The sequence below is a fragment of the Phacochoerus africanus genome, chromosome 8 (genome assembly GCF_016906955.1).
Source record: "Phacochoerus africanus isolate WHEZ1 chromosome 8, ROS_Pafr_v1, whole genome shotgun sequence".
Taxonomy (NCBI): Eukaryota; Metazoa; Chordata; class Mammalia; order Artiodactyla; family Suidae; genus Phacochoerus; species Phacochoerus africanus.
The window spans coordinates 29069885-29092268 of record NC_062551.1 but is presented as its reverse complement, the minus strand read 5'-3'; the positions used below and the strand labels follow the sequence as shown (position 1 = coordinate 29092268).

General features: G+C 39.6%; 1 protein-coding gene across 1 annotated transcript; it reads right to left on the bottom strand.

Annotated features, from left to right (window-relative positions):
- Nucleotides 1-2962: 2962 nt before the first annotated feature.
- NUDT21 (nudix hydrolase 21) lies at nt 2963-22267 on the bottom strand. The gene is made up of 7 exons (XM_047790812.1): nt 21989-22267; nt 18001-18201; nt 17016-17079; nt 11450-11539; nt 6017-6092; nt 4954-5068; nt 2963-3249 (listed from the first exon to the last, which is right to left on the bottom strand). Exons 1-7 carry the CDS (start codon nt 22102-22104, stop codon nt 3228-3230), a joined length of 684 nt encoding a protein of 227 aa, XP_047646768.1. The 5' UTR covers nt 22105-22267; the 3' UTR covers nt 2963-3227.
- Nucleotides 22268-22384: the final 117 nt, after the last annotated feature.

Genomic DNA, 22384 nt, shown 5'->3' with positions numbered 1-22384 from the left:
AAGAATCACACCTACTAAGAAGGAGAATTCTAAGCTGATTGCTTGCTAACCTGCTGAATTTGAAGGACCTCTACCTCCCACCACTTCTTTTTCTTTTTCTTTTTTTTTTTTAATTGGTTGCACCCAGGGCATATGGAAGTTCTCGGGCCAGGGATCAAACCCACGCCACAGCAGTGACCCAAGACACTATAGTGACCACACCAGATCCTTAACCTGCTGCACCACAAGGGAACTCCTCTACCTCTCACTTCTAACTAAGCATGGAAGAAAATAGACTGGCTAGTTTGGTTATGTTTTATCCAAATAAAATGCTAATTTAACAGAATCCTTAAAATATGAATCATATAATGCTAATTTTAAGACAATAAAAAGTAAAAAAACTTCCAGATCTGCTGTTAAAAGTACAAATTTATACACAGAATTATCATGCTATTTTAAGTATTCTTTTTAAAAAAATCATGATAGTCTTCATCACATAGAAAAAAAACAAATTTCACTTTTCTTCAGAAGGATGTCAACCTTAAATATGTTTTGAGTATTTTCCAACACCATTTAGCAGTTTTATATAGAATATGCACTAGATTACTCAGAGAAAAGAACATGTTATTTTAACTGTACAATGCAAAAGAGGGCTTTCATTTATAAACTAATTGGGAACACAAAAGCATTCAAAAATATGTCAGTTAATCAACAGCTCATTTAAAAAGCAGTACTTACTATGTACAGAATTGGAATGCAGTTTAAGACTGTTAGTTCTTGAAGAAGTATGATAAGAACCTATATATATCAACATATCAAGTGTTAAACAGTACCTTTGTACCCTCTTCTAATGCTGTAGGAATATATCAATTTTGAATTTTCCTAGTTGTACTATTTTCATCAGGAAACCTAACAAGACAGTACTGGGATATAACTACAACCAGTTCAAAAACAATTTTAAAATTTTGTGTTTGTTATAGATTTTACATTTAAAACCAGACTTATTATATTCCAAGGTTAGTAACTCAGCTAACTTACTGTTTTTCTCACCTAAGCCCTAGGGTATGGATGACTGAGTCAAGCACCTATACTGGGAAGTAACATCAAGAATTTCTAGGTCAAAGCTTAAGTTACAAAAGGACGCAAATGGCCTGGAATCAGATGACTCTTCAACTCAAACACTCCTTACTGACAGTACTTTATAAACCACATCAAGAAAAAGTACAACTCTCTTCGTTCTCCCCAAATGGAGAGCTAACACATTCGAAAGTGGTCACAGCAGATTTTCACTTGGATGCCAGAATCAATCATGGAAGCTGGACTGGATTGAGCCATCTCTACCTCTGCCTTCTCCAATCTTGCAGGATTCATCAGTGAGCTCACCAGTAAAATTACAGTAAGTTAGAAATATGCTAATATAAACCAGAGGGTCAAGACTGTTAAGCTTAAAGGAGGAGGACTATCCAGAGAATCAGTAGTTTTTTCAAAGGAAATCCCTGGTTATTTTTGGTCCTGGAGACTGGTGCTCACCTCCTACTAAGCAAGGGCACAGTTATAGTCATGATTAGATATGCAACCATGTGAAGGTTTGATAGAACCTCAACTAAATAAACTTGAATGTTTATAAATGTAATTGCTCAGTTGCTCTTGGTTTGATTTTCTCCAGTCTAAATAAGGAAGAATATGTGATGTATCTTTCACATCACCCAATATTCAGAAGAGCCCTGTGATCAGTACCATAAAAATGTACAATTAATCAAAAGTTCGTTTCTACCTATTAAAAACATAAATGTATCAATCTCTTGTACTTTTAAGTACATACATCTTGTACGATTTCCTTTACCTTAAACCTACAGTCATCAGTTTGCAATAAGGCATATACAATACACTGATAGGCAGTTACACAGCCAGCAAACTCTTTTGCCCAAAGATTATTTATGCCCTCAAATTTGATCCAGTGTTTTCAAAAGATTTTTTTTTTAATTTGGTATTTTTCTCTTAGGCTGACAAAATTTAATTCTGATTCAGATCATTGCAAAAATATGTATTTTTTCTTCTTTTTAAGGTCTTACCTGCGGCATATGGAGGTTCCCAGGCTAGGGGTTGAATCAAAGCCACAGCTGCTAGCCTACACCACAACTGCAGCCACGCCAGATCCGAGCTGTACTGTGGCCTCTGCTGCAGCTTGCAGCAATGTCAGATCCTGAGTGAGGCCAGGAATTGAACCCACATTTTCACGGATACTGTTCGGGTTTTTACCTCAGTGAGCCACAACAGGAATTCACCAAAATACTTTCAAAAAGGCTTTTTGTCACCTGTTAAAACCAAATTTTTATCTCTATGGAATAAAATAACATGTCACATGAAATAACTAAGTTTATAATCCAAGAGTTGGAAACTTAACAGACCTATTTTTAGAAACTTATTTCAAGATCATCATTTTACCATGACCTTAATAACAAAGACATCATTTCAAAACAGCAGTAATAATGAATTCCCCCACCATGTGAGGAATGGGGTACCAAAAATGAGCCCTCGATCAGCCTCTTTTTATACTAATTCCCATGACTTTCCCTGACCTGGTCAATTTTTATAGTTTTCCATATGCTTAATTAAGGTCTGCTGCTTGTGAACTAAGGTCTGGCTATACCAGTATAACACCCACCAGGTAGCAATACACTGGAAGTTCTGCTGTAATATAACTCATTGACAGTGTAAAATTCATGCAAAAACAGGAATTGCACTTTGGATTCGACCAAGCAAATCTTATTTCCAAAAGTAACAGAAGATACACATCATAAAGACCTGTACCACAGTCTTGGAGTGTATTGCCAAGGATGGTATTGGAACAAGGGGCCCATAAACTTGATTGACCTGCCATTGTCTCTTTAATATTCACCAGCCTAGTGGGGGAAAATCCATCTTTGCCTGTAAGATTTTTACAAGTTTAATGTGAAATTAAAAAACAAAACAACAAAAAAACTAATAGAAAGAAGTCCACTTTCTTTAATGTTGTATAAAAAAGTTATGAGTAGTTTAACAAAAGTAAATTAAGCATTATCACATTTGCTTACACCACAATCTAGTTTTTCATATTAACTTTACTATTCAAACAACAGAAAGGAGGTGGCAATTTAGGGATAGGGAAAAAGAGAAAACCAAAAACACCTTACTAGCATGTTTATTCTACACTGTGTATAGCTGTGCTCACAGAGATGGCTTCTCTTACTTCTCCGCTGTGCAGGAATTCAGTTGTATATAAAATTGAACCTGAATTTTAAAAAGAACACTATCTTTATTAAAACAGTATTATTTACATAGTTTCTACCGAAGTTGATAAAGAAATTTACTTGGACATTTCAACCCTTCCTTGACATTTTGGGCATTTTCTATACAGAGCCACCTTTTCCTTTCACTTGTCAGATCTTACACATTAAATAACAGTGCTGCTGAATATTTAAAATTTAAAAAAATTTAAGGGTGTAAATTGTAAAGCTGACATCCACTTTCCTTGAGAGAAGGAAAAGGTTTAATATCATTGTATTCTGACAATACAGCTCTTGATACCTGACTGGTAGAGCTTAAATAAATTAATATGACTTTTTTCATACCCCGTACTTCAACTTGTAATCCATCAGCAGGCCAAAGTAGAGGAGCAAAAGATGAAGTCTAATTACTGTACCACAGTAGAAAGACCAATTTCATAGAAAGCCATAATCACTACTGAAACTGTTTTTTACTTAACATTTATTAAGCACTTATCAGGTGCCTGGCACTATTCTAAGCACTTCATATGCACTATTCTACTTGATCCACACAATTCTACAAAGCTGGGACAACCATGCCCATTCACAGATGAAAAAATGGGTATATTCATTTGTCAGAGGTCACAGTGCTAGGAAGCTCTGAAGGTGGAATTCAAATCCAAACACTGACTACAGAATCTATATTCTTAACCACTATGTTATCCTCCAATTTCTACCTGTGATTAACTCAAGGACCTTAACCAGTACAAGTCAATTAAAACAAACAAACCAACCCAACACACTTTTCATCACTGTATCTGTCCTTAAAAAAAAAACCCTCTATGTAAAAATTCAGGACTTAAATCCCACATGCCCAAACCTGGGTACATATTACACCAAGAGATTCAATTCTCCACATTTTTTTTCTTTCTTTCTTTCTTTTTTTTTTTTTGTCTTTTTAGGGCCTCACCCGAGGCATATGGAGGTTCCCAGGCTTGGGGTCGAATCGGGGCTACAGCCACAGCAATGTCCGATCAGAGTCTGCAACCTACACTACAGCTCATGGCAACACAGGATCCTTAACCCACTGAGCAAGGCCAGGGATCAAACTCATATCCTCAAGGATACCAACTGGATTCATTTCCACTGCACCACAACAGGAACTCCTACCATAGCTTCTTTGAATGAATACTTCAAACTTAACTGTGGAGAACAATGGACTTGGGAAAGAACAGATACACAAATACCAGAATGTCATAATATAACTTTTAGGGTCTGAGGACACGGTTATATTTAATCTTTGGCTTAATCTGCACAAGACCTAAGGATCCACCTACTGTCTCAGTTTCCTTCAAAACCAAAGTTTTCCTTTTTTGTGTTTTTTTTGTTTGTCTTTTTAGGGCTGCACCCACAGCATCTGGAACTTCCCAGGCTAGGGGTCTAAGTGGAGCTGCAGCCACCGGCCCATGCCACAGCCGAAGCAACGTGGGATACAAGCCTCACCTGCAACCTACACCACAGCTCACAGCAATGCCAGATCCTTAACCCACTGAGTAAGGCCACGGATCAAACTGGCATCCTCATGGTTCCTAGTCAGGTTCGTTAACCACTGAGCCACGAAGGGAACTCCAAGACCAAAGTTTTTGAATTCTTCCTTCTCAAGTGACCTGGATTATTTTAAATCTGGCAGTTCGGATGACTCAACCACAAAATATCCAACTTTCCATACCTGCTCAAAAGCTGAGGGAGACTAGAAATGATGGGTCCATATCCGGGTGCATTGTCATACAGTTCAAACAGTGGTGCAGCAACCAGCTTGTAATTTTTAGGGACTGCGAATAAGGCTAAAATAAAACAAAACAGTATTCATTTTCTGTAATTTCTTATATAACTCCTGCTTCTGTTTCACTAGTAATTACCAATTTTATATTCGAGAAACTTTTGTGTCTATGATCACAGCTCATGTCAACGCCGGATCCTTAACCCACTGAGCAAGGCCAGGGATCGAACCTGTGTCCTCATGGATATTGGTCAGGTTTGTTTCTGCTGTGCCACGACAGGAACTCCTGGTTGTGCCTTTTAAGTTCATAGTCACAGCTCTGAAACTCTAAAGAGCTCTAAAGAGATCCATGCTTTTAACAACCAAAAGCACCTTGAGTGCTGGCCTCGAGAGAAATAGGAGAAGACTCCTGAGCTTCTAATTTATTTTAGATTTTTTTTTTTGGTTTGGTTTGGTTTTGGCTGAGCCTGAGGCTTGTGGAAGTTCCAAATCCAGGGACTGCACCTGTGCCACAACAGTAAACAGAGCCACAGCAGTGATAACGCCAGATCTTTAACCTAACAGGCTGCCGGGAAATTCTTAATTTGAATCCCATTTGAAGAGTATTATAAAAGAAGTGGAGTAATTATTTGTTAATATGCACAACACTGCTAAAGATATTAAAAAAAAAAAACTCCAACAATTCATATGTCTCCTAAAATTTTCAATTTATCACAATGTGACAATAAATACAAGCAGCTATCTACTATAATCCGGTAATATATTCTGATAATATAATAAATACTATAATCTATTACTTTAGGCTCTAGATACTTATTTTCCCCACCCCCCTGTAAATATGACTTGCACATCAAAGAAAAACTGGGTAATTCTGTACAAAATTGGTACATGTTTTTAGTTTTACAATAAATCCTCAAATCCAAGGAACTTGGAGAAAACACAAACAGAGGTATTCTTAAAGTCAAACTATAGAAGATTTTAGATGGCTGACTTTAAAACCAAAATAACTTACCTTTCTCTTGAAGCTGAACCAAAAACAACTTCTTATGTTCCTTAGGTTTTGTAATGTGTGCAGGAATATATGGATACTAAAATAACAAAAGAGAATTACTCATAGTTGCCAAGCCGTCCCTTTTATCTCCCATGCCTCCATCTACCACCTTCCCTCATTTCAGACGTTAGGCTCAAATATGAGCTCTCTGAGACCAGGTTCCTCACTATCACAACACATTTTTACTTTAACATGTATCCCATGACTTCATTTATTTCTTACATGTTTATTCCCCAATACAGTGTAAACTGCTGGGAGAAGCAGAATCCGTCCCAGTCTTCCCTTTACCAGCATCTGGTACTTAACAGAGGCACTAATAAAGAAAGGCTTTAATAAAATGAAGTATCAAGTAGTAAACCATTCAACCATTTAAGACAAATATATAGACACGGATTTATAGCTTGAGAAATTTAAGATACAATGAAGTTTGATATTAATGTTTTAAATAAAAGTTGTCTTTTAAAATATATCAAAAGTTAAAATTTTTGACTCCTGATGTAGACATGTTTAAAATATTAAAAGTTTCAATATAGCCTGTGAGCTATTTGACAGGACATCTGTTCCCACAACAAGCACACACACACACAGGACACATGCTGCGGGAACACCAGATGAGCAGTCTTTTTCAGCAGGACAAAGTCAAACAGCCTGCGAAAAGGAGAAAATACTTTGGAGAACTTAAAGGACGAAGAGAATTAGAGAGGGAAGGTTTCGTCCTACAGAAGAATTTTAACATAGAGAATTCTAAAAGTCCAAGATAGAGTTTTTTTTGTTCTACCATGTGAATATAATGAAACCTTTCCTACATCTCCCCATAATATATTCAGAAAAGTCTACTTTTATTTTCAAGTATTTGAGGGCAAGGTAATCAAAAAGTGCAGAAAATAGGCATGAATATTGGAAAAGAAGGATAAAAACAGGCTGCCAAAGAGGTATTATCACCCCCATTTTATGTAAGGAATTTGCACAGAGAGGCTAAGTATCTTTTCCAAGATGACACGGCTAAGCAATCATGCCAGGATTCAACTGAATGCATCCAACTTTTATCTAACTATGAAAACCTATGTTACTTCCCACTATGCCATCCCAATGGCACCTAATCAGTGTTCTGGTTAGAATGATATACCCAAGCTATCCCTAGGGAATAATGAATCAAGACTGCTATCCCAGGTTTTGGAGGTGGGTACCCTACACTCTCATGAAAACCAGGCACACTGGCAGCAACACAGACAAAGAAGTGAGAAGTAAGCCTGAACAGCATTGGCTGAAAAAGACTTATGGTTTATATACAACCAAAGTTCTCAAACCATGACCAAACCAGTGCCCAGCTGTTACCCCAATTTCCTTCTACTCAAGGCTATATGTTCCTTTTCATTTAAGCCTTTCTTTTCTATACCTCATCTTGGTATTTAAGTCAACTGCACTTTATACAAAAAGACCAGGGAGGTGGTATCATGCTCTCTTCCTACTGACACTGAACTAGTCCAAGTTCACTAAACAAACACAACCATTAGGTCTTATCTTACACTATCAGAGCCAAACTTAGGGTTCAGTGAATTAAGAACTATGGTAGAGATAAATGAAGGTACTCAGAAAGCATCCTGGAAAACAGTATTATTACTGAGCATCTTCCAGTTAGATCAAGGAATGTTTAAGAAACCAAAGAAAAGTTTACAATAATTGTACTATCTTTCAACCAGGAACTTCACTACTTTCAGATAAAATTATACTTTCGTTTTTTTGTTTTTTAGGGCCGATCCTGCAACATAAGGACGTTTCCAGGCTAGGAGTCAAATGAGAACTACAGCTGCCGGCCTACACCACAGCCACAGCAACGCCAGATCCGAGCCAAATCTGTGACATACACTACAGCTCATGGCAACTCCTGGGTCCTTAACCCACTGAGCAAGGCCAGGAATCGAACCTACAACCTCATGGTTCCTAGCCGGACTCATTTCCGCTGTACCACAATGAGAACTTCCCAAAATTATACTTTCTTAAAGCCAAGAAAATTCTCAGGTAGTGAGCACGAGCACCAGCTGCCACAGCACCTTCTCTTCCTATCCCTCAATACAGCAGAGTCAGGAGACGACAGACAGAACAAGCACAATCTTTTGCTTGGCTGATATTTTGTGCAATTCCAGACCTGGAACATCTTCTCATACAAAGAAGCTATCAGAAGTCATCGAACCTTGTCAAAAGAACTCAGGATCTAACTTACAAAGGCACCCATTAGTCAAAGACAGGAAAATGTGCACATCAGTAACATTATCAATCATTACAATAGATTAATACACATCAAACATATTTAAATCCATGGAGGTCAAAGGACACTTTAAAAGGTACTGAAACATGTTTTGCGCTTCTCAACAGATTCTCATCCCACCCTAGATTTCAGGGAGGCTGTGCTCGAAAGTGCTAGGAAGATCCCTTGCTTGCTGCCACTGTCCCACTCTTGCTTTTCAGCCTCAAAGCATTTCTAACGCCCTGGAAATTTTCTCATCACAAAAGTGTAAGGGAGTGATTACACCCCTCATCCAGTGGGATGGACGTCCTCAGTCTCTCATCCTTCCAATGGGCAATTCTGAGGTGCACTGCACATGGTTCCTCATGGTCCATAGCAGGATCAATCCAGTTACCCACGGATATAATAAAATCAATTATGTACCATTTTGACTTCCGCTACTTCTGTCTCCCCTTCCTTGCACTTTGTTATTTCCTGAGATCACCTCTCAAACAATCCATCTGCACCCAAGTCTTATTCTCTTTCTGAATAAAGTCAAGCCTTTGAAGGATGCTAAGAAATTAACTCATTCTTCTGAACACTGGTAAGCAGATGAAAAGAAGCATCTATTCTTCCCTATACAAACTAAACCTCAGAGTAACCAGCTGATTAAGTTTCTCTTTACAAAAGGATTAACATCCTAATGAATTAATAGATCTAGGAAACTATCATCCATGAGCTATTAACATTACAAAAAAGACAACTAGACATTATAAAATTCCTGACAGAAGTCCATGCTACCACCTGTGGTAGCCAGGCTCTAAGAAGACCCCCACAGTGGTCCCTGCCTCCTGGTATCCACACCTTTGTGCACCCCCCTCCTCCCACAATGTACTATTTGGTCTGTGTGACCAAAAGCAGAAGTGACGGTATGTCACTGCCAAGATTAGGTTATAACAAACTGTAGCTTCCTACTTGGGCACTGTCTCTATCTCTTAGATCACACTCTGGGGGAAGCCAGCTCTCTTACTGGGAGTTGCCCTATGGTGATGTTCTCATGGCAAATGAGGAGGCCTTCAGTCAACAGCCAACAAGGAGCTGAAGCCTTCAGACCAACAGCCTAGGAGGAACTGAGAGGTCTGCTGACAAATACATGTGTGACCTTGGGATCAGATAACTCAGCCTTAGGCCAGCCTTAAGATAATGCAATCCCCAGCTGAGAACTTGACAGGACCACTCAGCTGAGCAGCTCCCAGATGCCTGACCCTGAGAAACTAAGACAATGTCTGCTGTTTTAGGCTGCTAAACTTTGGGGCAATACATATATAGCAACAGATAAATAATATACCCCCCAATGGCAAGCCTTGTACCTCCCTCCCCTCAAAACTGAGCCTGTCTCTTTTTTTCTGTGCATCTATTTAGAGCTGCACCTGCGGCATGAGAAGTTCCCAGGTTAGGGGTCGAATTGGAGCCACAGTCACTGGCCTATGCCACAGCCACAATAATGCCAGTCTGAGCTGCATCAGTGACCTATGCTGCGGCCTGTGGCAACAGCAGATCCTCTATACACTGAACGAGGCCAGGGATTGAACCAGCATCCTTACAGACACCACGTTGGGTTCCTCTTTCTTTCTTTCTTTCTTTTTTTTGCTTTTTAGAGCCGCCCCTACAGCATATGGAGGTTCCTAGGCTAGGGGTCAAATTGGAGCTATAGCCGCCGGCCTACGCCACAGCTACACCAGATTCAAGCCGCATCTGCAAACTACATCACAGCTCACGGCAAAGCCGGATCCTTAACCCACTGAGCAAGGCCAGAGATCAAGGCTGTGTCCTCATGGATACTAGTCAGATTTGTTTCCACTGAGCCACCCAATGGGAACGCCTATGTCGGTTTCTTAGCCTGCTGAGCCACAATGGTAACCCCCCAAACCCTATGTCTTGACCTAACTACCAATTTATAGGACATTGAGGAGAAAAAGCTATGTATCCAATAAAGGAGGGGGTGGGGGGTGGGCACAATCCTCAATGGAAACACTAAGGAATTTAAATGATCTATTTTCACGAACAATTACCAGGAAAAAAAGAAAGACAAGGAGCCAACCTATCCCCAACTCAAACAAATTACAAAAATAAAATAAAAATTTGAAAGTACCAGGGATACATGAACAGTGACTACATACAATGATATTGTGGATTTATTTTTAGTATGACAATTATAGTACTATGGTTATGTTTTAAAAAGATCCTTACCTTTTAGAGATGCCTATTAAAATACTTACAATTCTGGAGTTCCCGTCGTGGCTCAGTGATTAACGAATCTGACTAGGAACCATGAGGTTGTGGGTTCGATCCCTGGCCTTGCTCAGTGGGTTAAGATCCGGCGTTGCCGTAAGCTGTGGTGTAGTTTGCAGACACAGCTCGGATCCCGCGTTGCTGTGGCTCTGGCGTAGGCTGGCAGCTACAGCTCTGATTCGACCCCTAGCCTGGGAACCTCCATATGCTGCGGGAGCGGCCCAAGAAATGGCAAACAAAAAGACAAAAAAGAAAATAAACAAATAAAATAAAATACTTACAATTTACACTTTTTGGAGGATTTGCCTCAAAATAACCCAAGATAAGGGCAGTGGGAATGGAGCAATATGGGCTTAGGGTTGGTAAAGTTTGACCATGAAATTTTTTTTTTTGTCTTTTTGCCTTTTCTAGGGCCACTCCCGCAGCATATGGAGGTTCCCAGGCTAGGGGTCGAATCGGAGCTGTACTTGTCAGCCTACACCACAGCCACAGCAACGCGGGATCCGAGCCGCGTCTGCAACCTACACCACAGCTCACGGCAATGCCGAATCCTTAAACCACTGAGCAAGGGCAGGGATCGAACCCGCAACCTCATGGTTCCTAGTTGGATTTGTCAACCACTGCACCACGACGGGAACTCCATGACCATGAATTGTTAACCACTGACTGTGAATGACAGGTAATGGGATTCATTTACTTTTACAATTTTACTTTTGTATATTTTTGAAATTTTCCTTTAAAAGAAAAAAATGCTTGTCTTTTAATTTTTAAATTAAAAAGGGAGAAAAGGAAATTTCAAGTCAAATTCTACTATGAGAATAGAATTAAATCAGCTTCCTACTTCCCCAAATACCCAGCAAAAATAACTGAACACTGACCTGAGGAGGTTCAAAATTTGGTCTCCACCAGTTACCAATGCAATCATCAATGACCCAGTCTTGCAGGACTCCATCTTGACGACCCAGTATCTGTCACACACAAAGATACAGCCAGTAAACAACTAAACATATATATATCCATGAGTATCCTTCAGTGAAGAAAATATTTTTGGCAGCACTCCTAACAGAGACTAATGGCTAATACGCCTCCCATACGGATTTCCTTTCTATAACTTGTTTGCTGTTTATTATCTGTGTCACTCTGCCCAAGACATATACCATTAGTTCAAAATTGGCAATCTAGCATCAACATAACCATAGAGGACCAACAAATCTGTTGTTATGCCCTGGCTTTGCAGGGAAAGCCAAAGGTGATCATTTACCTACATTAGTTAATGGCACACAGCAGTTTTTTTCTAGAATCAAAACTATAGTTTCTATAAATCATTTGTCTAACCACATAATAGAAATAACTGGGCAAAATTCACAATTTTCATTTCTATTAAGTCTGTATAGCACAAGATTTAAACAAATTATTTTAATCAAAGCTATGCTCTTTTTTTTTTTTTTTTGGTCTTTTTGGGGCCTCACCCGCGGCATATGGAGGTTCCCAGACTAAGGGTCAAAGCAGAGCTACAGCTGCCAGCCTACAGTACAGACACAGCAACACAGGATCCAAGCCACATCTGCGACCTATACAACGGCTCACAACGCCAGATCCCAAACCCAATGAGCAAGGCCAGGGATCAAACTGGCGTCCTCATGGATACTAGTCAGGTTCAGTAACACTGAGCCATGATGGGAACTCCCTATTTTTAAAAGCTTTTTTTTTTTTTTTGGTCTTTTTGCCTTTTTTAGGGCCGCTCCTGCGGCATATGGAGGCTCCCAGGCTAGGAGTCCAATCAGAGCTGTAGTCGCCGGCCTACACCAGAGCCACAGCAACGCGGGATCCAAGCCATGTCTGCGACCTACATCACACCCCACGGCAACACCAGATCCTTAACCCACTGAGCAAGGCCAGGGATCGAACCCTCAACCTCATGGTTCCTAGTCAGATTCGTTAACCACTGCACCACAACGGGAACTCCAAAGCATTCTTGTTCTTAAATGAATGGCCTGTCCCAGTTTTAGATTTACAGAAAAGCTGAAAGATGGTACAGAGACTTTCCATATACCCCACACCCAGTTTTCCCTATTACTTAGCCTCTTACACTAAGATAACACATTTGTCACAACTAATAAACCCAAACTGATATCTTAATATCAACTGAAACATGTATTTTAATCAGATAACCTTAATTTTTACCACTGAAGATATGACATTTGTCATTTCTCCTTTAGCTCCTCTAAACTGACAGTTTGTCAGACTTTCCTTATTTTTGACAATCTTGATGGACAGTTTGGAGAAATACTAGTTAGGTATTTAATATAATGTCCCTCAATTAAACTGGGATTATGGATTTGGGGGGATCTGGGAAGTAAAATCACAGAGGTAAAGTTTCATTCTTATCCTATTACTGCAAGGGTATCTTCTATCAATCACTCATGTTAACCTTGACCACCTGGCCTACGCAGTCTTTGTCAGGTACTCTAGCTACATTTTTAACACATTCTTTTAGGACCATTTCTTGATTGATTTTCATTTAAAAAAAAAAAAAAAAGACCCTCTACTAAGGATGAGAATTTAGATCTTAAAACCATATCCACCACTCATACTTTTTCTTCTACCACACACCCATTTATCAATATTTAAGTCAATATTCAGTATTAAAATTAATATGACTTGGTGAATCAGATGCAACAGAGCATTTAGTAAATTATATTTCCCTACTTGTACAACATTTTCTTTGGAAATAACAACTGTTTCATTCCATTCACTATCACTAACTCATCCCCACATTCTCCACAAGAACTTAAATTTCTTCCCAATTCAGGTATCAAATATTCTACCAAGTGTTTTTTTTCCTAAGTCATTTTTCTATCATCCTGCTGCAATCTGTAGATGCTCAGCCCTCCCTCACAAGCTGAAGGCCTAGGGCTTCCCTTGGCCCCTCTCCTGTGTAGTCAGATCCTCTCTATATTCTGAATCCTGTATCTTCTTTGTTTATTCTTTTTGGTGGTGAATACCTTCCAGTAGCTTCCTAAGAAAAGATCGAGAGATTTCACATTTATGGAAACTCTGTATGGCTAGAAACTTTATTTTACTTATACACTTGATATACAGCTTGATTAGACAGGAAAATCTAGAATAGAAATCACGTACTTTCAGATTTACAAAGGCAGGCTCCATGATCATTTAGCTTCCAGTATTATTTCCGGGATGTCAATGCCATTTCTGATTTTGATGTTGTGTATTTAATCCATGTCTCCTCATTCCTCCTCCCCAACTTTGGAAGCTTTTAGGATTTTCTCTTTAGTCTAACTGATTTAAAACTTTATGTCTTTGCATAGATCTTTTAACATTCATTATAGAGGGCAAGCCAATAGGTTTTTTCAATCTGAAAAGTGATGATTTATGTTAGGGAAATTTTCTTGAATTATTGCTTTGCTAATTCCCTTTCCTCTGTTTTTGTTTATCCAGTTTACATATATATATGTCTGTCTATATATATAGATATATATATATATATATCTATATATATATATATTTGGCCATGCCTGCAGCATGCAGAAGTTCTGGGGCCAGGGATTGAACCTGAACCACGGCAGTGACAACGCCAAATCCTTAACCACTAGGCCACCAGGGAACTCCGTAGTATTTTTAAATTTAAGTTGATTTGCAATGTTTCATGTGTACAGCAAAGTGATTCAGTTATACATCATATATATCTATTTTTTTTCAGATTCTTTTCCATTATAGGTTATCATAAGATATTAATTCCCTGTGCTGTACAGTTAGACCCTTATTGTTTCTACAGTTTTATATTGACCCTTCTATTACAATGTAGTATTTTTATCTTTTCTTACCTATTTCTTTTTCTTCTACTTTCTGGAAAATTTCGTCAACTCAATCTTTTAACTCTCCACTGAATTTTTCACTCTAGTTTTTTTTTTCCTTCAAATACTCATGAGTTTTTTTTTTCTTAATTTTCTTAATTTTCTTTAATTTTCTTTAAGTTTTTTTCTTTTCTTAATTTTTTCTTTAGTTTTTTCTAATGGCACACAGTTCTACATCAGCAATTATCTCCTTTTACAACATTAAGAATATTAATCAGGAATTCCTATTGTGGCTCAGTGGTAACGAACCCGATTTAGCATCCATGAGGATGGAGGTTCGATCCCCGGCCCCACTTGGTGGGGTTAAGGATCTGGCGTTGACATGACCTGTGGTGAAGGTCACAGACTCAGATCCGGCATTGCTGTGGCTGTGGTGTAGGTTAGAAACTGTAGCTGTGAATAAACCCCTAGCTTGGGAACTTCCATATGCCACAAGTGAGGCTCTAAAAAGCAAAAAAATAAAATAAAATAAAATATTAATCAGAGTTCCGTCTATAGCACAGTTCGTTAAGAATCCAACTGCAATGGCTCAGGCTGCTGCAGAGGTGCAAGTTTGATCCCCAGCCTGTCACAGTGGGTTAAGGATCTGGCATTGCTGCAGCTCGGATTCAATCCCTGACCTGGGAACTTCCATATGCTATAGGTGAGGTCATTGAAGGAAAAAAAAAAAAAAGGTGTATTAATCATAATTCTGTTGATTACTGAATTATCTGTTTCTGTTGAGTTCCTTTTGCTTCTTTTGATCTCCTGTTACAAAGCTCTCTTCAGGGAGTTCCTGTTGTGGCTCAGCGGGTTACAAACCCGACTAGTAACCATGAGGATGCAGGTTCAATCCCTGGTCTTTCACAGTGGGTTAAGGATCTGGTGTTGCTGTGAGCTGTGGTGTAGGCCGCAGATGTGGCTCAGATCCTGTGTTGATGTGGCACAGGCTAGCAGCCATAGCTCTGATTCAACCCCTAGCCTGGGAACTTTATATGTCACGAGTATGGCCCTAAAAAGAAGAAAAAAAAAAAAAAGCTCTCTTCAAAAGTGTGGTGACACTTGGTAATCCGCTCACTGTTAAGGGTAAAACAATAAGATGCTTAATTGTCACCTCTGTACGCATGAGTGATAGGACTATACTATTTCTCTGGGAAGATGACCAAACATCATCTATCCATCATCTGGAGTATTTTTTGGAATTAATCACTTTCTCCAGAAGGAAAACCTTCAGCCTGGCATATGTAAAACTAGTTAACACTCTAACTGCCTAGAAGTCTAGAAGTCCATCTTTTCAAGATGTAAACTTACACTGATGCTCCTCTCCTCAACTTTTCCACTACTTAGTATTTTTTGACTCAGTCTCTATAGAGAATTCATCAGCAGCCAGTCTTTGCCTAAATATACAGACTGGGAAGGACAATTTAGGTATATAAACATATCCTATACAGACTGCCAGTCCATTCAGTGTTCAGTTCATGCAAGCCTCCACTCTCACAGGCACCAGGCACCTCCAACCCCGTAGCCTTTCTGGTGTTCTGCAGTGCTGGGTCCTGACTGCCCTTCTGCTGTGCTGAGGTTTCTGCTAGGTCAGTTATGATTTGCTCATCTGCTTTCCAGCTTCTAAAAATTTGTTCTTGCTTCTGTCTCATTTTGCACTCCCTCAATGCTACTGGATTTCTATCTTCTAAAACACCTTAACTGCTTTTTGGTGGAGTTTTGAGAAAAAGTTGGGGTAAGTATAACTACCATATGTACAATATTTAAAAGCTTTTACACATTTAAAAAATACTACAAAGGCAAACCAGTAGATCAAAGAGGTAGGACTACAGGTGATTTTAGTTTTGTCTCTCCCTCTACTTTCTACATTTGCCAAGGTTTTTGCACAGAATATATATTAGTTTCTAATGGGGGGGTGGGGACTGCATGCTAAAAAAGAAAACTATTTAATAATGAATACAAGCTATAATGTCAAAAATCTCCAGCATCTATGCATTTGGCCCCATATCTTTCGAGGCAGACATTAGAATGACTTCTAAAAACTAGTACAATTTGAGCAAAGCCTTAAAAGGTATGTTCAAAAATGGAATTAAGTATACAACAGGAATCATTCTCTTGTTAAAATTCTATTAAAACCTACTTTGGAACAAAACCACCTGCACTCAAAACTCCAGCTTCAGGGCATAATAGCTCTATAACATAAAACAAGTTATTTGAACCCTCTGTGCCATGGTTTCCTTATCTATAAAATGGGATTAATAACAGTACCTACTTCCTAGTGCTGTTGTAATGATTAAAGGAGTTACTGCATGTAAAGCACTTAGAACAGTGTTTAGTAGCACTACTCAGTAAATGTTATTTTATTAACATGACTGCCACATCATTTCAATGAAAAATAATGTTAAGATAAAGTATAAGTTAAACTTGCAGAAAATAAACACTGTACTAACACTCTGAGGTTTTATTTATTGAAAACTAAATAAATAAACCCATCCTTTTCACAAGACACAAAAAAACTGATTATGCATTAGGTTGATGGTATTTAGATGAACATTAACGAAATCATCAGAATAGTTAACTTGAAAAATACCTCTGTCATTAAGCGTTTTAGTCCTTCAACTTCATCTTCTCCCGGGTTAAGCTCACCACCTGGTCTGTATAAAGGTTAACAACTTCAGCTTCCAACTTAACACAATTGGGGATCATAGGAAGAACACAATAATCATTTCTATGAAGTACTGTTTAACACATATTTCAGTGTTACATGATAAAGCAATTAAAGCAAACAAATGTCAAGAACATGCTAGAAAGTCAAATTCATGAGGCTAATTCATCAGACTAACAGTACACAAACCCTAGTTTTAAACAGAAAAAATATATACCGCTACATAAACATCATATAATTGCTGGAAAGCAGTCCATCCTAATCTTTTCTCCGTGGACGCCATCTGGAGACTAGAAATGCCCAGAGAGCAGTGGACCCACACTCTCTAGACCTGAAGAATGGGGCATTTTTCAAGAACTCATTTGAGAACTCTTTAGTACAATTTGGTCAAACAGTTGTGGACTATACATAAACTGAGAGATTTCTAAACTTAAATGAGAAAACTAAACAATTACCTATAAAAATGTAAGCCATTGTAAGAACAGGAACACTATTCATCCTAGGAAAGAAATAGTATCAATTGTTCTTAGTAATGCTACAATGACACTTAGAAATTGAACTTGGACTCATTTGTTTCCCAGAAGCTTCTATCAGGCTCAGTCATTAACATCAACAATATATAGAAACATGCAGATTTCTAGTTAGGCAAAAAATCCTTACGACTTTTTTCCCTAAAGACTCCATATGGAGTTCTCTGGTGGCCTAGCAGGTTAGGGTTCTGGTGTTGTCACTTCTGTGGCACAGGTTTGATCCCTGGCCTAGGGATTTCTGCATGCCATTGGCCAACACCCTCAACAAAACTCCATTAACGGCAATGTTTGTTGTGATAAGTGACTTAGTGCTAAAAGTATTTCAAAGCTGCATAAAACAGCAATCCTATTAAAAGCTGTTAATTTCCAATGACACTTACAATTTGAAGAAAGTTGTTCCCAGCTGAAGCAGTAACACATGGGGTAGCCGGTGCTCATGGACAATCAAAACTCCTTCTACAGTCCTCCTCATGCCAATTTTATCAAATTCCTCCCTCATGCGCTGAAATCTGGCGGCAACAGAGCTGTCCTTCTCATAGAGGGGCTCTTTTGTACCAAAAGTATAATTGGTAAGAGGGTACCTATGATCCAAAGACAAATAACTAGTATGAGAACTGCGGAACATAATTTACCAGAATACCAACCACATATTAAAAAACCATGGTAAGAAGTGTACATACTGCACTCAGAGACACAGGATTTGTCTGAAGTTAAATAATAAGTTAACAGAAGTTCCCGTCGTGGCTCAGTGGTTAACGAATCTGACTAGGAACCATGAGGTTGCGGGTTCGATCCCTGGCCTTGCTCGGTTAAGGATGCGGCATTGCCATGAGCTGTGGTGTGGGTCGAGGATCTGGTGTTGCTGTGGCTGTGGCATAGGCCCATGGCTACAGTTCTGATTAGACCCCTAGCTGGGAACCTCCATATATCACGGGTGCAGCCCTAGAAAAGAAAAGAAAAAAAAAAAAAAACCCAAAATAATAAGTTAACAAAACAGAAAATATTAGAGTCTAGATCTTTGGACACTAAAGCCAGAGCTTCCATTAGATCAAGTTGTTTACTCCATACCTGAACTTTCAGGCATACACACACTATTCATAAAGCCCTTAAATGCTTAGAGGAGGGGCTATCTAAAAAAAAGGTAATCCTCTGGTTTTAAATTATGGACGCTATACTAACACTGCCAACCTGGCTGATGTGCCCTTGGGTTCTTCTACTAATCTAATCAGAAATTCTATTAATTTCAGGTGCCAATGGCTAATCTCTCTTTTTTGAAAAACTGAGCCACCACTTTCCATCATCTCTCCAGTTATTTTCTACTTCTCCCAGTCAACTATCTTCAGACTTTTCTGGTACGTTTCTTCTTCAGATGAACTTTTCCTTCCCTTCGAGATCTTTCAGCCTTCTGCATTTATTCTATTCAGTAACCTTTTTCTTCCCTTCTCATTTGAATCTTCTGCCCACCAGATATAATCTGAACAGTCTTTCCTCTCTCAAGAATTCCAAATATGACTTATATTGAAGACAATTTTCTTCTTGCCCAGTAAAGACTTTTTCCCTTAAAGGTAGTTTAAAAACCCATATCTGTAGTTCATCACATGAACTACCTTGTAACCCCTCAATCATAAGCCTTACAGTAAGGAGCCTTTGATTATAAACCTTTGAGTAAGAATGCTTTGGCCATACCTGCCTATCCCCAAAATATCTGTTCTATCAAAACACTTTGCATCAAAAGCAGCAACTACATAACTAATCTAATTAGCTATCCTTGAAAGGGGAACAAATCAAAGTTGCCAAAACTTTAAAAATTACTTTTTAATTCCAGAAGCCAAAGTCTATGCATAAGTGAAGCAGCTCTAAATAACTAAAATGCACTTTTTCCAGAGTGCTTTAAAGATTTTAAGAACATCTCCAGTAGACACAATGCTAACATTGTCGTCATTACCAACAGCAATTCCAAACAGCATTGTGTGCCCACAACTTTAAATATGCTTTGTATATGTTAACATTTAGTTCTCACAATCTGAATTAGAAAGAATTAAAGATAGCTATAACACATCTCTACTGCAAAAGCCAGCTCTCACATCAGTGAAGAGATGCCATCAAGATGAAATTTAAGAATTTTCAGAGTTCCCGTCGTGGCGCAGTGGTTAACGAATCCGAATAGAAACCATGAGGTTGCGGTTCGGTCCCTGCCCTTGCTCAGTGGGTTAAGGATTCGGCGTTGCCGTGAGCTGTGGTGTAGGTTGCAGACGCGGCTCAGATCCTGCGTTGCTGTGGCTCTGGGGTAGGCTGGCGGCTACAGCTCCAATTCGACCCCTAGCCTGGGAACCTCCATATGCCGAGGGAGCAGCCCAAGAAATAGCAAAAAAAAAAAAAAAAAAAAAAAAAGGACAAAAAAAAAAGAAAGAAATTTAAGAATTTTCAGCTGTGAGAGTGCCAACCCAAGACACATGTACTATTCCCATCATAGTGTGAGCTTGGTAAAGCAGGGACTATACCTAACTTCCTCACCACTATAACCAGCATTATTATGCCCACTGCCTGCTACAAAGTAAGCATTCATGCAGTATTTCATGCAACATTTCCTAATAAAATATACTGGAGGAGAGAAAACTTTTCAATTCAGACCGTTACTCACCCAGATGAACTGAGTTCACACACAACACACTTCTGACTACTGTGTTTATGTAGGAGAGGAAAACTACTGCAAATCCATCAATCCCTAACCTTAATGGAGCAAAAATGAAAACATTTCACCAAGTGTCTTCCATATGATGGCTTGATGTAAACTGATCCAGCAATCAAAGTAAATCAAGGGTAAACTTTGAGTTCTAGCCTTAATTACCACTGAAAGTAATACAGAGGTTGTGCTTTCATACTTTTTAAAAGAACATTTGCCTTTTCCACTTCATGGGAATAGTATAAGGATTTTTTAAAAATGTGACATGTAATTTAAATGCTATTATTATTTTTGCTTTTTAGGGCCACACTCGTGGCATATGGAGGTTCCCAGGCTAAGGGTCTAATCAGAGCTACAGCTGCCGGCCTATGCCACAGCAATGCCAGATCAGAGCCACATCTGTGACCTACACCACAGCTCATGGCAACGCCAAATCCTTAACCCAGTGAGCAAGGCCAGGGATGGAACCCGAAACCTCATGGTTTCCAGTCGAATTCGTTTCCGCTGTGCCACGATGGGAACTCCTAAATGCTATTACTTTTAACATTTAACACCTACAAAATTAACATGCATATATAACAATCTGCAAATTTCAGATTTCATAAACGCAACATTTTTATTATCTAAATTTCCAAGCCGGCACCTATTTACACAAATTAAACAATAACCATCTTTTCAATTTCAAATCGCTTTTGAGGAAGGAAAGTTTATTTGAATATAAAACAGAAATAATCTAAAGTGTCCAACCAAAACACCAATATCAGTAAATCCTTGCACCTTTTAAATACTGACCAGCATAAACTGGCCGTTTTCCTTCATTAGGGTCAGCACCATGGTGCCTCCCAAACTCTCAGAAATGATTTTTTTTTTATATACTGATAATTTCTTGAGCCACAATTCCCTGCCACTGTGAGATTACTTTCCAGAGTGAATTCGAAATGCAATGGCTTGAAGAGCTTAAACAGAAAGATACTGAAAATAAAATGCAGCCCACAACGGTTTCTCTGAGGCTACATTTTGGTCTTCATGGTCTGAAACTCCAACCACAATAAAAGCCCCAGTACCTTCTCAAGTTGGGTCCTTTTCGGGCGCTTGAATGCTGTTGCTGCGGCAGAAAAGGACATGTGAATGCTTAAGGGCATGAATAAAATGTGGTATATCCAGGAGCTGAACCGCAATAAAGTAAAAGAGGAAAAAAAGGTAATCGCGCGTTATAGCTAGATCTCGAAAGCTTACTATTAGAGTAACGCGAAAAACTGCAAAAACGACGTTACATTACACCACGCATACCAAATAAAACACTCAGAACAATGTCAAATACATGGTGCTGAAGAAAGAAAACCACGGTTTGCGGTTGGTTATCTCCAGAGAGGTGGGGAAAGAACGAATTCAAGGCAAAAGGCTTTTCTCCTACAATGACTGCAGAGGCACGTGAATAAGCCTTCTTTTCAGGAAAGAGAAAACCCTCTAAGGTAGGACTCAAGTCCCGCGGTGCTGGAGGACGAGGAAGGAGCCTGTGGGAACTAGAAAGGCGCATCCCGCAGAGCTAGAGTGTGGATGGTGAGGAGGCGCGGAGCCCGCCGAGGGCCGGGGGCGCGCCGGAAGGAGAAAACTGAAGCCTCCAGGAGAGCTCACGAGGAAGGTGATGCCGACCAGGCAGCGCGCTAGAGCCATGCCACACTTACAGGTTGATGGTGCGCTCCAGGGTGAGGGGCTTGGTCTGCTGGATGTACTTGTTGCCATACTGGTTGACCCCCCGGGGCCAGCCGGTCTGCGAGCGGTTGGGCGGCACCACAGACATGCTAGAGAGCTCCCGGCACTAGCAGCGAGCGGAAAGAGGGAGGCAGGGAGACTTTTCCTGTGCGGGCAGCGGTCCTCAGCGTCCCACTCAGCAGCCGCCGCCCGCCATTAACAAGCGAGCACAAGAGGAGGCGTACGTACGCCGGAAGTGAACCCGAAGCATCTGGCGGCAGGAAGTAGAGAGGCGGTGACCTGCCCGACCGAGCACCACTGAGCCAATCGCTGGTGGGATGGCCGCAATATCTGGCGCTCCTATTGGTAAACCAGCTATGGGTTCCGCC

Excerpts from the sequence above, each read along its gene's own strand:
- NUDT21 (XM_047790812.1), bottom strand. The coding sequence starts at position 22,104 with ATGTCTGTGGTGCCGCCCAACCGCTCGCAGACCGGCTGGCCCCGGGGG. Across the intron at positions 11,540-17,015 it reads TAAAACGCTTAATGACAGAG|ATACTGGGTCGTCAAGATGG; the intron begins GTATTTTTCAAG and ends TGTGTGTGACAG. Across the intron at positions 3,250-4,953 it reads CTCCCTCAGCTTTTGAGCAG|GTTCAATTTTATATACAACT; the intron begins GTATGGAAAGTT and ends TTTAAAATTCAG.